The 15,224-nt window shown below is 42.9% G+C and overlaps 1 protein-coding gene across 1 annotated transcript in view; it reads right to left on the bottom strand.

Annotated features, from left to right (window-relative positions):
* Positions 1–15,224, bottom strand: part of elmo1 (engulfment and cell motility 1 (ced-12 homolog, C. elegans)) — a gene marked incomplete at its 5' end in the record, with an annotated part of 180,901 nt that overhangs the window by 120,487 nt on the left and 45,190 nt on the right. Inside the window, 2 exons of the mRNA XM_084312036.1 lie at positions 8,356–8,464; positions 13,861–13,965. Of these exons, the coding sequence (XP_084168162.1) occupies positions 8,356–8,464; positions 13,861–13,965 (214 nt within the window). The remainder of the gene's footprint in view (positions 1–8,355; positions 8,465–13,860; positions 13,966–15,224) is intronic.

The following is a 15,224-nucleotide window of genomic DNA, read 5'->3' as shown; positions in this document are numbered from 1 at the left end:
CCTCAACATAGGGGCCCCCCAGGGCTGTGTTCTGAGTCCCCTCCTCTACTCCCTGTACACACACGACTGTGTGGCTCAGCGGAGTAGCAATACAATCATCAAATTTGCTGACGACACAGTGGTGGTGGGCCTGATCTCTGCCAACGACGAGAGGGCCTACCTGGAAGAGGTCAAGGTCCTGGCGGGATGGTGCCAGGAAAACAGCCTCTCCCTGAACGTCAGCAAAACAAAGGAGATGATTGTGGACTTCAGGAGGTCGGGGGTCAAGGACTACAGCCCCCTCAGCATCGACGGGGCACCGGTTGAGTGAGTCAACAGCTTTAAGTACCTCGGAGCCTACATATCCGAGGACTTGACATGGACCACACACATTGACAGTGTTGTGAAGAAGGCACGACAACGCCTCTACTTCCTCAGGCGCCTAAGGAAGTTCCAAGTCAGTCAGAAGATCCTTAAGAACTTCTACTCATGTACAATAGAGAGCATCTTGACCGGCAACATCACCTCCTGGTTTGGGAATAGCACTGCACAAGACCGAAGCAGACTACAAAGAGTGACACGTTCAGCCGAACGCACAATTGGAGGGGGGCTCCCCACCCTCCAGAACATTTACAACAAGCGTTGCAAGGGCAAGGCTAAGAGAATCATTAAAGACTCCAGTCACCCGAACAACTGCCTCTTTGAACTGCTGCGGTCAGGCAAGCGATACCGGAGTCTCAAGGCGAGCACAGAAAGACTCAGAAGAAGCTTCTATCCCCAGGCCATCAGGCTGCTAAACGAACAATGAACACTACACAACAACAACCACCAAACGCACATAGCACACACATCCACATGCACACACTCACTTTAAACAAACACACTGTAGCACCCACTCCACACACTTTATAGCACACACCCACTTTAAACAAACACACTGTAGCACCCACTCCCCACACTTTATATTTATTGATGAAGGATTGCACTACAACTCGTACACCTTACTGTAAATTGTACCTAAATTGTACCTCATCCCATTTCTGCTTTGCACTATATAGTACTGTACATTAGTACACTGCATAGTATTGTATATTATATGGTAACTCAGAACATTGTACATATGTCTATACCGAACACTGTGACCTCATTTTCTTCTTCTAAATTACATGCTATACTATGTTATTTGATACTATCTTGTCTAGCACAGTCTCTGGAGCGTAACAGTAAGAAGCATTTTGTATGAAAGTATTCTGTACTTCTGTATGACAACTATTAAAGAAACTTGAAACTTGTGAATGTCTGAACTGCAGTTAAAAGACATCCAGCAGAGATTTCTTGCAAACAGCTCTCTTTTGTTGTTTTGTTGTTGTTGTTTTTATGCTTCATTTAACCGGGTTCACGTCTCTTTTTCAAGTGGGCCCTGGAGCGTTTCAGCCAGTACAACCAGTCTGGCACTGTTGACCACTAGGAGCTGCCCAGTACAACCACAGTCTGACACTGTTGACCACTAGGAGCTGCCCAGTACAACCACAGTCTGACACTGTTGACCACTAGGAGCTGCCCAGTACAACCACAGTCTGACATTGTTGACCACTAGGAGCTGCCCAGTACAACCACAGTCTGACACTGTTGACCACTAGGAGCTGCCCAGTACAACCACAGTCTGACATTGTTGACCACTAGGAGCTGCCCAGTACAACCACAGTCTGACATTGTTGACCACTAGGAGCTGCCCAGTACAACCACAGTCTGACACTGTTGACCACTAGGAGCTGCCCAGTACAACCACAGTCTGACACTGTTGACCACTAGGAGCTGCCCAGTACAACCACAGTCTGACACTGTTGACCACTAGGAGCTGCCCAGTACAACCACAGTCTGACATTGTTGACCACTAGGAGCTGCCCAGTACAACCACAGTCTGACACTGTTGACCACTGAGAAGCTCCACTGGAGCAGTTTGGGGGTTAAGTGCCTTGCTCGTGGGCACTTCAGTGGTTGGTATTGAGAGACGAGAGAGTGTTATTCATTCACTTCGCCACTTCATTTTTCCTGCCATACTGTGGGGATTTGAACCGGCGGAAGGTCACAAGCCCGCTTCTCTAACCTTTAAAGTCAGTTGACGGGCAGTTGGCTTGTTAGATTTTGAGGAAGATTGTATATAGACCAATCAAAGTGAAACACAAGGGCATGTTTACTTGTGTTCTACATCACCCCCATGCTCGCAATAAACAAGCTGCAGCAAAGGAATACAAAAGTTGCACATAAATACAAAAAACAACAACAAATGACACAAACACACTAAACAACCAATAACAGAGCCAGAGGCAACCTAGCAGGGCAGGCAGCAACAATAGACTATTAGGGCAAATCAAAACAACCACAGACCATTGATTCAGCCTCTAGTCCCTTCATGAGGCATTTAAAATCATCCAGTGATAGATAGCCAGAGAGTTTCAGGTCATTCTGTAACATGGTCCAAGCCGAGGGAGCTGAATAACTAAATGCTCCCTTTCCCATTTCAGTACGAACATTGGGAACAGACAATAGGAGCAGACTTTGAAAAACATAAAAAGAATAAATTACTCTGAACACCTTTCTGGACCATATAAGTAAGAGGGGAGGAGAATGCCCGGTTCAAAATCAATATAAAAAGTGGAACTGTTTCGACCTGGCCGGGGTGGACCATAAATCTGAACGTGTGGTTTTGTGAATGGATGATGAGATTGTGTGTGTGTGTGTGTGTGTGTGTGTGTGTGTGTGTGTGTACAGTATGTGCGTCATGGCACAGTCTGAGTCATCGTCATTAAAGTAATGGATGGAATCTCAGTCTGTACTGGTTGATACTCGGGTACCGACGATTTGAACTACCGGCGCTGTAGAACACAGTCCAGAACCTCCTTCACCGCGCAGCCTATTTCCTTACAGGCAGTGTTGTAGTCGGGTCACTAAATCTCGAGTCCGAGTCGAGTCGAGAGTCCCCAGTGTTCGAGTCCGAGTCTGAGTCACCAAAGAAGAGCCAGAGTCGAGTCCGAGTCGAGTCCCCATTACCCTAGTCAGAGTCCGAGTCCGAGTCATCAAGGTTGAGTGCACTCCACTCTGGCAGTCAAAGAGCTGACATACAAATACAAAAAGGTCTACATTAAACATAAATGACACAGCGGTCACCGTTTCAAAGGGAGTTTATTTACTTTTTGACACAATAGCCAAACAAATGCACTAGCCATCAATATCTTATGCCAAATGATTAGGGCCTATTACCAAAAAAAGAACTGTATTCATCAATTAACAAGTCCGAGCCTGCACCTTCCGAGTCCGAATGCAGTCAATGCTCGAGTCCAAGTCCAAGTCTGAGTCATCAGTGCTCAAGTCCAAGTCGAGTCACAAGTCCTGAAAGTCAGTCCAGGACTCGTACTACAACACTGCCTACAGGGTCTAGACTGTGAGGAGGGCTCTGCAGGGGGGCTCAGAGCATCGCTAATGAAATCAACCACTGAGGATAATGGCTGCTTTCATCGTAACAGCGGGGTAACCGGTGTACAGTGCGTCTATGCGGGTGCATCAGTGTGTGTGTGTGTGCGTTTGCGTGTGTGCACATGCACGCATGCTTGTGTATTAGGGGTTTCACAGAAAGAGGAGTGAAAACCATTCAAAACCACTACCACTCGACACTGTGCATTGTTGGAGACTAGTAGTGGTTCGTCTGTGGTGTTAGCATGGCCTCGGTGACACAGCGGTGGCAATGCATCTACATCAGATAGGCAGCCGTGTCGGTCACCATGAATAATGTTTATTTACATCAACCAACACATTCGTAAAAAACTTTATGCAACCTGTGGACGTTCATGTTCATTGGTGAGATTGGGTCAGTAGTTTCACAAGTTATATCCAAAATTGATGTTGTATTTCAAACTGTTGGGAGCATGAAATCATAGTGCATCGTAGTGGGCTATTCAGAGCTTTTGAGATGGCCTTCTAACGACTGAAAGTGGACATAACTTTGGTTGTTATAGAACATAGACTTGTTTTTATGATGTTTCTACTAGAAAACCACTACTACCACTACTACTAATACTACCACTACTACCACTCCCACCACTACTACTACTACTACTACTACTACTACTACTACTACTACTACCACTACTGTTACAAAGGGTCAGATTAAACCGAATATATATATTTATTACTTGAGATACCTTGTATAATATTTGTATATCGTTTGATATCCCTTGTATATTCTTTGTATATATACACGGAATATCCCTTTACCTAGGTACAAACCAGACCATAATATTCGTTCTCCTATTGGACAGCGACCCCTAGGCGCCAACGACCATACCCCCAATGGCAAGTTCAAAGCCACCGCCAAGGCTTGTCTCAACATGTCCAGGTTTGCGCAGTAATACGAGACAGAACTGAGGTTGGCACTAGATAATTCACCTTACGTATAAATACGGCGCAGGTGGAAACAGCAGCAGTTCGTTCAGTATCAGTTCATTCAGTTCATCATTCGTTCAAAGTAACGTATCGTCTTATCTCAAACGTTAAAGCCTTCACCACGAGTCAACGACCAAGTGAAGTGAGCAACTTTGCGTCTAAATAGAGCACTTATAATATGTGCGAATAGGATAGTAAAAGTGTCAGAGTTTAGTGAAATAACGTCAAGTTCGACCTAGTTAAATGTGAAGTACCGTGCACAGGAGAATCTACACCGGCGAATGCAGAGCCTTTTCCGGCTGGATTATATTGCTTTTGGTACTGTGGCTGCTGGAGCAGAGAACAGTCTACCCCACTGCTGTGTGGGATCTACCCGTGAGGAGCATCACTCAAGCCCGTCTCTAGGAAGAGGCTGGCTGGCTTTCATCCATGCTGTCGCGCATACTGGATTATAGCTGCTGCTTTTGTCTGCCGATCGAGGGGAGTATATGTACCGCCTCCCGTAGCTGGAGCTTATTTATTCCTCGTTGATCCAGACTTTTGCATCCGAACATTCCTCTGCCCTGCTGGCTTACAACCGGAGGGAACCCCCCTAGTGTCTCCAGCTGACTACGAGTGTGCCTTATATAATTCTTATGCTACAGGTGGTATTAATTATACCCATCGTAATATGCTCATGGACTTACGCTCTTGACCTACTTAAGTGTTCTTCGCCATATAAGCGCAATTCATAATTCTCAATATTGTAACCTACTATTGCTGCTCTGCTAATAAATACTTCTAAATATGACTTTCTTTGTTAAGCCGTATTATTGTGTGGGTGTTCACCATATATACCGTGTACTGTATGGCCAGTAATTAAAGTACATAACTAAGTACATTCAAGAATTGTTCTTTGATAGGGAGGGGGGTTATAATCTGAGGGGAGAACACAATTTAAAGGTGCTAAACGTACGCACTACCATGAGAAAACACTGCATCTCAATATGTGGAGTGAAACTGTGGAACAGTCTAAATGTGGTGCTAAAGCAATGTCCAAACATGAGACAATTCAAACTGATGTATAAGGAAATTATGTTCACAAGGTACAGGGATGAAGAAGGGACTTGATATTCACGGGTGTTTACATTTTTATTTTGTTTTCTATTTTATTTTATTTTATACATATATAGTTTTTGTTTTTTGTTTTGCATATATATATATATATTTTTTTTTTCTTTTCTTTTCTTTTCTTTTTTATGTTTAAAATAGTACACTCATTTGAGTAGTGGAAAAGGGGTAGGATTAAATAAGTGTATACTTCTTCCTACTCCTTTTCGAACATGCAGATTGAGTTGTTTTTCTTTTTTGTTATTGTTTGTTGTATTCATTGCATGTTCGAAATAAAGACTTCAAATCAAAGTAGTGGTTTAATAATACCATACTCTCAATACAGTCAGGGAATTGTACCCCTCAGTTACAACTACCATTACTATTACTATTACTACCACTACCACTACTGTAACTGAGGGGTACAATTCCCTGACTGTATTGATAAGTATGGTATCATTAAACCACTACCGCTTTATGTACTTTAACTACTGGCCATACAGTACACGATATCTAAATATGATGAACACTTTCCCACAATGAAATCGGTTCCACACAAAGGTAATAATCAAATATTTAATATAGCAAAAGGTACATATGATAGTTACTATTACATTTATGATTTGAATGCACTTGTAAGGCAAATTAGTACTCGTAGGCAAATCAACACTGAATGTCCAATCTCTGGTTACGCAGGAAGCAAGTATACAACCTGGCTCTTAGGGAATTAAATCTATGGTACTCTTAATGATATAGCAGGATATTCTGGAAGGGGTCCTCCCGGTTGTAAGCCGGTAAGGGGGGTAGGAGAGCCGTCGGTAGTAGACCGTCTGGTCAACGATATCTAGGGAGACTTCAAGTACAGAAGACAGTGCAGTAGACTCTTGATCCGCAGATGAATACACCTTGGTTCTCTTGTAGGCTGTAGCTCCACAATGAAGAAGAAGCTAGGCGACCTCAGTCTCTCTGAGCGCCGACTCAACTTGACTCCTCTCGGGGGTAAATCCAACACTCACAGGCGTCGGCGATTATCCGCTCCACAAATCACAGTACCAAAGCAAATATATTCCAGCCGCATAGGGCTCAGCAGTCGTCGGGTAGGTAATCCAGTGTACATGTCCCTCGGTCCTCGTCTAGATCTCCTCGGATGAAGGCGCCATGTGGTCGGCCCAGCCTGGTTAAGACTCTAGATAACACGAGGAAGCGTTGGAGATGCTGGTCACTTTAGAACTCTAACCGCACGATGCACCATACACGATAGACTATTATTACTTAATAGAAATACGTCGCACTCGACGGTACAGTGCCAAACTCTGACAATTCAGCTATTAATTCGCACGAGGTCTCGATGCTATTCTAAGGCCAAACAGGCCATACTTCACCGCACGCGGTATCGTGGGTGAGGCTTCACGTTCTGTTACTAAGTTGGGTAGAAGGGTAAAGGACTAAGGGATAAGAGGACTTCTACATTTACTTGCGCCATATTTATATGCACGGTGAACAAATAGTGCCACTCTCATTTCGGTAGCCGTATCCCTGAGCGGAGCCGGGGCTAGTACGGACATGTCTCGTCGGTACCTTTGAACTTGACGCCAGGGGCTGGTCCCCTGGCGCCTGGTCCTTTTGTCCAATAAGAGAATGAACTATTATGGGCTATAGTAGGCTAAAGGGATATTCCGTGTATATGTACAAGGAATATACAAGGGATATCAAACGATATACAAATACTATTCAATATATATCAATAAATAAATATATATACTCGGTTTAATCTGATCCTTCATAACAACTACCACTACCATTACTATTACTACTACTACTACTACTACTACCATTACTATTACTACCACTACCACTACCACTACCATTACTATTACTACCACTACCACTACCACTATTACTATTACTACTACCACTATTACTACTACTTCGAAAACTATTATCGTTTTCTGTTAAATAAACAGACTTGAAAGAAAGGCTCCCGTTATCCCTGTGAGAAAGCGGTCATGTTTTTACTGCAGTCAAGCAGTATCTCCAGCTCAGACAGGCTTGCGGGGGGATTAGTCCAATCAGATTGTGGCTCACTTCTAAAACAGCCTCTCGGAGCCAATCGATGACGGCTATTTCACCAACCCAACACAAGGACTATAAGAACACTGGAGATGACGATGTTGGTTGAGAACCACTGGCCTGGATCCGTCATTAACTCTATTCTATTTCCAATCTCTCAAAATGTTCTTATGTACCCCCGTTGCTATTGCATGTCCATATTTGTGTTTTGTTGTTTTGATCATGGACTCTTGCTCTGGAAAATATTTTTTTCTGATTTGTGATTTAAATTCTGTATTTTACTGTTAATTTTATTATATCTTTTAGGAAAAACAACGCATCTGGTCTGTCCACTGTGGCTGGTCCAATGTAGCTGTGGTGTCCATTTTAAATAAACGTTTTCATTCATTCATGTACATACCGTACTTACCAACTGTTTCGCCTGTTTTATAGCAACACTACTATCACCGACATCTAAGAAGGTAGATCCCCCTTGAACGGCCCTTCTAAGGTTTCTCTCCTCCACATTGCCTGTGGTGCTTTTTTCCTATTGCTCGGTTTTTAGTGAGTTTTTCACTTACCTTCGCGTGGGGTATGTCTGGGAGTGTTGCATTCATTTATTTTACATTTTATTTTGGATTTCATGGTGTTTTTTAGTTTTGCTCTTGATTTATTGTGATGTTTCTTCTCGACTTGTTTAAAGAAGACGTGTCCGGCCCAGGGGGACATTAACGTGTGTTGTCGGGCCTTTACAAGTACATTGTATTTGAAGGTGTGTGTCGGTCACGAGGAACTCACGCAGCTCTCCCACTTTGAGGATCTCACACAGCATCTTGGTCAGCTCAATGCTGCTTCGCCCAAACGGACACTCGTGTTTGTCCTCCCGGCTGCTGTTCTCCAGAACAATCTGAAAACACAGACAGACAATCAATCAATCAATCAATCAATCAATACATACATACATGAGTAGAGCTCCGGAGCCATGATCGGAAGATCACCAGGTTCAAGCCCTGGGTCAAAAAGACAGACACACGCTATTTTAGAGATCGAAAGACACACACACGCACGCACGCACGCACGCACGCACGCACGCACGCACACACACACACACACACACACACACACACACACACACACACACACACACACACACACACACACACACACACACACACACACACACACACACACACACACACACACACACACACACACACACACACACACACACACACACACACACACACACACACACACACACACACACACACACACACACACACACACACACACACACACACACACACACACACACACTTTTAGAGATAGAAAGAGACACACACACAATTTTAGAGATAGAAAAAGACACACACAGACACACACACTCACTATTTTAGAGATAGAAAGAGACACACACAGACACACACACTCACTATTTTAGAGATAGAAAGAGACACACACACACACTATTTTAGAGGTAGAAAGAGAGAGACAGACACACACACACTATTTTAGAGATAGAAAGAGAGACAGACACACACACACACACACACACACTATTTTAGAGATAGAAAAAGACACACACAGACACACACACACACACTATTTTACAGATAGAAAGAGACACACACACACACACACACACACACACACACACACACACACACACACACACTATTTTAGAGGTAGAAAGAGAGAGACAGACAGACACAAACTATTTTAGAGATAGAAAGAGAGACAGACACACACACACACTATTTTAGAGATAGAAAGAGACACACACACACACACTATTTTAGAGATAGAAAGAGAGACAGACAAACTATTTTAGAGATAGAAAGAGAGACAGACACACACACTATTTTAGAGATAGAAAGAGAGACAGACAAACTATTTTAGAGATAGAAAGAGAGACAGACACACACACTATTTTAGAGATAGAAAGACACACACACTATTTTAGAGATAGAAAGAAACACACACTATTTTAGAGATAGAAGACACACACACACACACACACGGGGGGGGTCGACGGTATAAATGGTATACGTATAAACGGTATGAATTTGCGCTACGGTATGGATTTTGACTATACCTTGTGACCGATAGACTAGAGCAGCTCTAAAGTAGCAATGACGTTAGCGTTACTTGACGATTCACTCCACGTTTGCAGTGGTCGTTGCATAGTGTTTAATTGTACAGAGTTTTTCTCCACTTGCCATATAGTTTTGTCATTTCAATTTGGCTAAGGAGGCTGAGAGGAGACTTGCTTTAGCGCAGCAACGGGCTAACATTAGCCGCTAAGCTAACGTTCTAACGTGACTCCGCGGCACCAGTTCCATTAGTGAGGAAAGGGGGGGGGGGGGGGGGGTTATATTGACGAGGCTTGACTTGACAACAGAAGTTCAAAGATAACTTCACATTTATTGGCTATTCGTTTCTTTATATTGCTTTACCCATCGGGCTGTTTCCAACTGTGTGTTGACAATGACATCCTGGTGTGACATCATCAACTACGGCAACTTAGGACGCTCAAACCTATTACATCACGCTCTCTCGCTCTCTCTCTCTCTACGTTGTCAAACATGTACACTAAAGTTAAGTTATGTTGGAGTTTTATTGTGTTTGAGTTGTTTGAGGGAAAGAAACCTCCTGTCCTGCAGTCGTTTTTATTTTCACGTTGTGCCGCTTGATTTGATTGTATTTCATGAAAAAAGTGTTTTTCAGAGATGGAGGAATTTTTTTTGCATTTTTATATTGCAGTTTTGCACAATACATTTTCTTAAAATACCTCTGTACTATGTGAAATATGTCCTAGTAATACAAGAGTACAATGTTTTACCCCTTCAGAAGCATTTATATAGACATTTTAAGATAAATGAATATACAGTGATATATAACGTTACCGTCTATGCTTCAAATTATACCGTGATATCAATTTTAGACCATGCCGTCCAGCCCTAACACACACACACACACACACACACACACACACACACACACACACACACACACACACACACACACACACACACACACACACACACACACACACACACACACACACACACACACACACACACACACACACACACACACACACACACACACACACACACACACACACACACACACACACACACACACACACACACACACACACACACACACACACGTCCCTCAAACACTAGCGCTGTTGGATGACGTCCAGGTCCCAGACGTGACGTCCCACCTTCACTCGAGCGAGAACATGAATCCTGTAAATCAATTTGCCAGGAGTATAAAATCATGTCGCCCGTCACTTTAAGACGACGGTGGCGCTCAAAGTTATTCCGCTGTATCGCTGCGAGGTTGAGACGGAACTGAATTAGATTGCTTCTATTGTAAAAGGAGGATGGAGGGCCTCATATTGGTACAGGATTTCATTATAAAATGTTATATATATATATATATATAAAACTCCTGTTTTTATACATAAACAGGTTGTTTTTAGTAATACTGTGCATGAGCATTACACTAGAGGTTCCAGTAGAGGGCAGCTTGATTTGCCAGGTCCTAAAACAAACGCTTTAAGGAGATATTTTATTTTTAGAGCATTAACTCTTTGGAATAACCTGCCTCAAAACCTCTGCTTCATTTACTGTAGATTCACTTTTTAAAATAATCTTAAATTGTATTTAACACTGTAAAGTATATATATTTTTTTTTGTCTGTGCTTGCATGTAATTTTAGCCATCTTAATTGTTAGTTTCATTATGCATTGTGTGTTGAGTACTGACTTTTAATAATTTTGTTTTGCAATAATAATTGTTTTTGTATGTTTTTTTTGTGTGGACCCCAGGAAGCCTAGCTGGTTGCTATGGCACCAGCTAATGGGGATCCGTAATACAAATAAAAATAAAAATCCATTAGAGAGGCTGCCCGGGCCCAGTTCTACTAGGACTGCAGGTATCGCCACTGATTTCACGAATCGATTCGATTTCCGATTCAATTATATTCCGATTCGTTGGCGACTAAGCACTTGCCTACCACCGCAGAAACTCTGGGATCGAATCCAGCTGTCAGCGGTACCTCCGGCTTGGTCAGTCGTCCCTATACTAACACAATTGGCAGTGTTAGCGGGTGGGGAGCCGGTGGGGTATGTGTCCTGGTTGTTGTAAAACTGCGACTCCTACTGGTCGGTCGGGGCGCCTGTTCAGCAGGGAGGGGATCAGGGGGAAATAGCGTGAACCTCCGCACGCGTTACGTTCCCCCAGTGAAACTCCTCACTGTCAGGTGTAAAGAAGCGGCTGGCGACTCCACATGTATCGGAGGAGGCATGTGGTAGTTCTACACCCTCCCCAGGCCGACAGTGGGGCGATGCGCGCAACGACCAGGAAGGCTAAATTCTAATGACTAAATTGGGATGGGAGCAAAAATACAGAAAGCCCAAAAAGAAATAGAATAAAAAGAAAAATACTAAATAATTGTTTTGATTCCAATTCACAAGGTCCCGAATCTATTCGATTTCCGATTAAATTCAATTAAATGCTATACAATTTAAATGGTTCAAGGAACCCTCTAACATGTTGCATTGTTAAAAATAGCAATGTTTACATTAAGAAGTGACTCAAGCAGTTACATGAATGTACTTTTTATTGGAACATTGGCTTTTGCATATGTCACGTCTGGGTGATGTCTCAGTAAGTGGTTTGGTAGATTTGTTGTATTTCCACAATCATTATCTCTGTCTGTCACTATAGCCAATGGAAATGCTAGAAATTGTCACGTGGGCTGGGAGAACCAATGGAAAATTCCTATCACGAGGCCAAACTTAATTGTCGACCCCTGGTCTACACCCTCCCCAGACCGACAGTGGGGCAATGCGCGCAACGACCAGGAAGGGAATTGGCATCACGATTCACGACTAAATTGGGGGATAAAAAAATATATATATATTATAATTTTTTAGTTTTTGATTTTAGGATTTTATGAATCGATAATCGCTCATTCAAATGACGATAGATCAGGGAATAGATTTTTCGAACCCAGGCCTAGAATCTACCCAGAGGGAATGAGAAAGGACCGGCTTCTACTACAGAAACAGAAGCAGCTTCTCCTGAGTTCAGTAGAAACAGAAACAGCTTCTCAGTAGAAACAGAAACAGCTTCTCAGTAGAAACAGAAGCAGCTTCTCCTGAGTTCAGTAGAAACAGAAACAGCTTCTCAGTAGAAACAGAAGCAGCTTCTCCTGAGTTCAGTAGAAACAGAAACAGCTTCTCAGTAGAAACAGAAACAGCTTCTCCTGAGTTCAGTAGAAACAGAAACAGCTTCTCTAGCACTACTCTTAAATGTTTGTGTATTTCAGTCTGTGGTGTAATCCTGTGGAATGGCTTAGATGAAGAAACAAAAATGAGCAAGAACATTGGACAGTTAAAAAAATAGATATAGGAAAACTCTCTAAAATAGAAAAAAATAGAGGAGCTCTAAAATAGTTATTTTATATATTTTGATTTCTATTTGGGTTATTTTTTTTAATTATTTTTTTTATGTTTATTTATTTTGTTTGTTATTTTATGTTTGTAAGAGATTATGTTTAAGTATGATATTGTGAGAAAGGGGCAGGACTAGATAAGCATTTGCTTCCTTCTGCTCCTTCTCGAACTCTAAATAAAATGGGTTTATTTATGTTGATTTAATTTGGTTGTGTTGATGTTTCCATTTTTGCAAAATGGGTATATTCTGTTTGGTTTTACGCAATAAGTCTATCGGTGTGTTGTGTGTGTGTAGGGGCAGGTATATATAAGAATTTTTCTTCTTCCTGTTCCTTTCGGCCATGGGATTTGGTGAATTATATGAATATGTACTGTTGGACTGTGGTAATTCCATGTACGAATAAATAAATGATGATGATGATGATGATGATGATGATGAACTCAATTGTTGATCATTTAATGAAGAATGTAAGATTTCATTGTAAATTTGTTTCTTTAGTTTATAATTTGTATTGTGTTTTTATATGGTTGATTATTCGAGATAAAATAAACTCAACTCAACTCCTGTGTTCAGTAGGAAAAGGAACGTTGGGGCGGCAGTCTCATCAGTGTTGGATTACAGGGACGTTATCTATAAAATGGTTAAATAGCTGCATTTATATACAATTTGTTCCTCACAGTTCACCCGTTCACTCACACATTCACACACCGACGGCGGAGGCGACCGTGCAAGGTGCCGACCTGCTCATCGGGAGTGTCTTGCTCAAGGACACTTCGACACGCTGCCCGGAAATCGAACCGGGAACCTCTGTGTGCGTGTGTGCGCTCACCCTAATGTAGGCGTCTTGGTGGTGTCGGGCGAAGTACAGCATGTTGTCCAGGGCGAGCATCCCGGGAGGGATCTGAGTGAAGTCTACTGCAGGGTTCACATGGTTCTGATGGAGAGAGAGGGGGGGGAGGGAGAGGGGGGAGAGGGGGATGGAGATGGAGAGAGAGAGAGAGATAGAGAGATAGAGAGATAGAGAGAGAGAGAGAGAGAGAGAGAGAGAGAGAGAGAGAGAGAGAGAGAGAGAGAGAGAGAGAGAGAGAGAGAGAGAGAGAGAGAGAGAGAGGGAGGGAGGGAGGGAGGGAGGGAGGGAGAGGGAGAGAATCCATAACTTCACTTTGACATTTTCAACGCAAGCCGCAAGCTCATCCTCTATTATTAAGGTTGAGAAGGAAGAAGAGAGAGAGGAGAGGAAAGAGAGAGGAGAGGAATCTGGCTCATCAGTGGAGAAGCCATGAAACTGGGTCTGACAGACAGCTCACTATAGACTAAGATAGAACAGATGGACTGTCACTATACACACACACATGTACATACATACACATGACCCCCCCCCCCCCCCACACACACACACACACATGAATCCACACACACATGAGCACACATGTACATATACATGAAACCACATCATGCTCACGCTTGCTTGCATGGATGCACACGCGCACACACACACAAACACACACACTCACGAGTATATACATACATACATACACATGCTAACACACACACACACACACACACCTTTTGTTTACCTTTTCCCTCTCTCACACACTATTCCAGTACAGCACCACAACAATCCCTACTCATACCCATAATATATTTTGTTTATCTATTTGTGTTCACATTTTAGACAAAATTCCTTGAACACAAATCTTGAAATCTCAAAATGACTTAAGTATCTAGTCTGAGTCTATGGAAACAGGAAGCAGCGTCCAGTCTGAGTCTATGGAAACAGGAAGCAGCATCTAGTCTGAGTCTATGGAAACAGGAAGCAGTGTCTAGTCTGAGTCTATGGAAACAGGAAGCAGCGTCTAGTCTGAGTCTATGGAAACAGGAAGCAGTGTCTAGTCTGAGTCTATGGAAACAGGAAGCAGCATCTAGTCTGAGTCTATGGAAACAGGAAGCAGCGTCTAGTCTGAGTCTATGGAAACAGGAAGCAGTGTCTAGTCTGAGTCTATGGAAACAGGAAGCAGGGTCTAGTCTGATTCTATGGAAACAGGAAGCAGGGTCTAGTCTGAGTCTATGGAAACAGGAAGCAGTGTCTAGTCTGAGTCTATGGAAACAGGAAGCAGTGTCTAGTCTGAGTCTATGGAAACAGGAAGCAGTGTCTAGTCTGAGTCTATGGAAACAGGAAGCAGCGTCTAGTCT

This window comes from Notolepis coatsorum (assembly GCF_963971535.1).
Source record: "Notolepis coatsorum genome assembly, chromosome: 4".
In the NCBI taxonomy this organism is placed as follows: domain Eukaryota; kingdom Metazoa; phylum Chordata; class Actinopteri; order Aulopiformes; family Paralepididae; genus Notolepis; species Notolepis coatsorum.
Note: the sequence above shows the minus strand (reverse complement) of the source record. Positions and strands in the feature narration are given on the sequence as shown.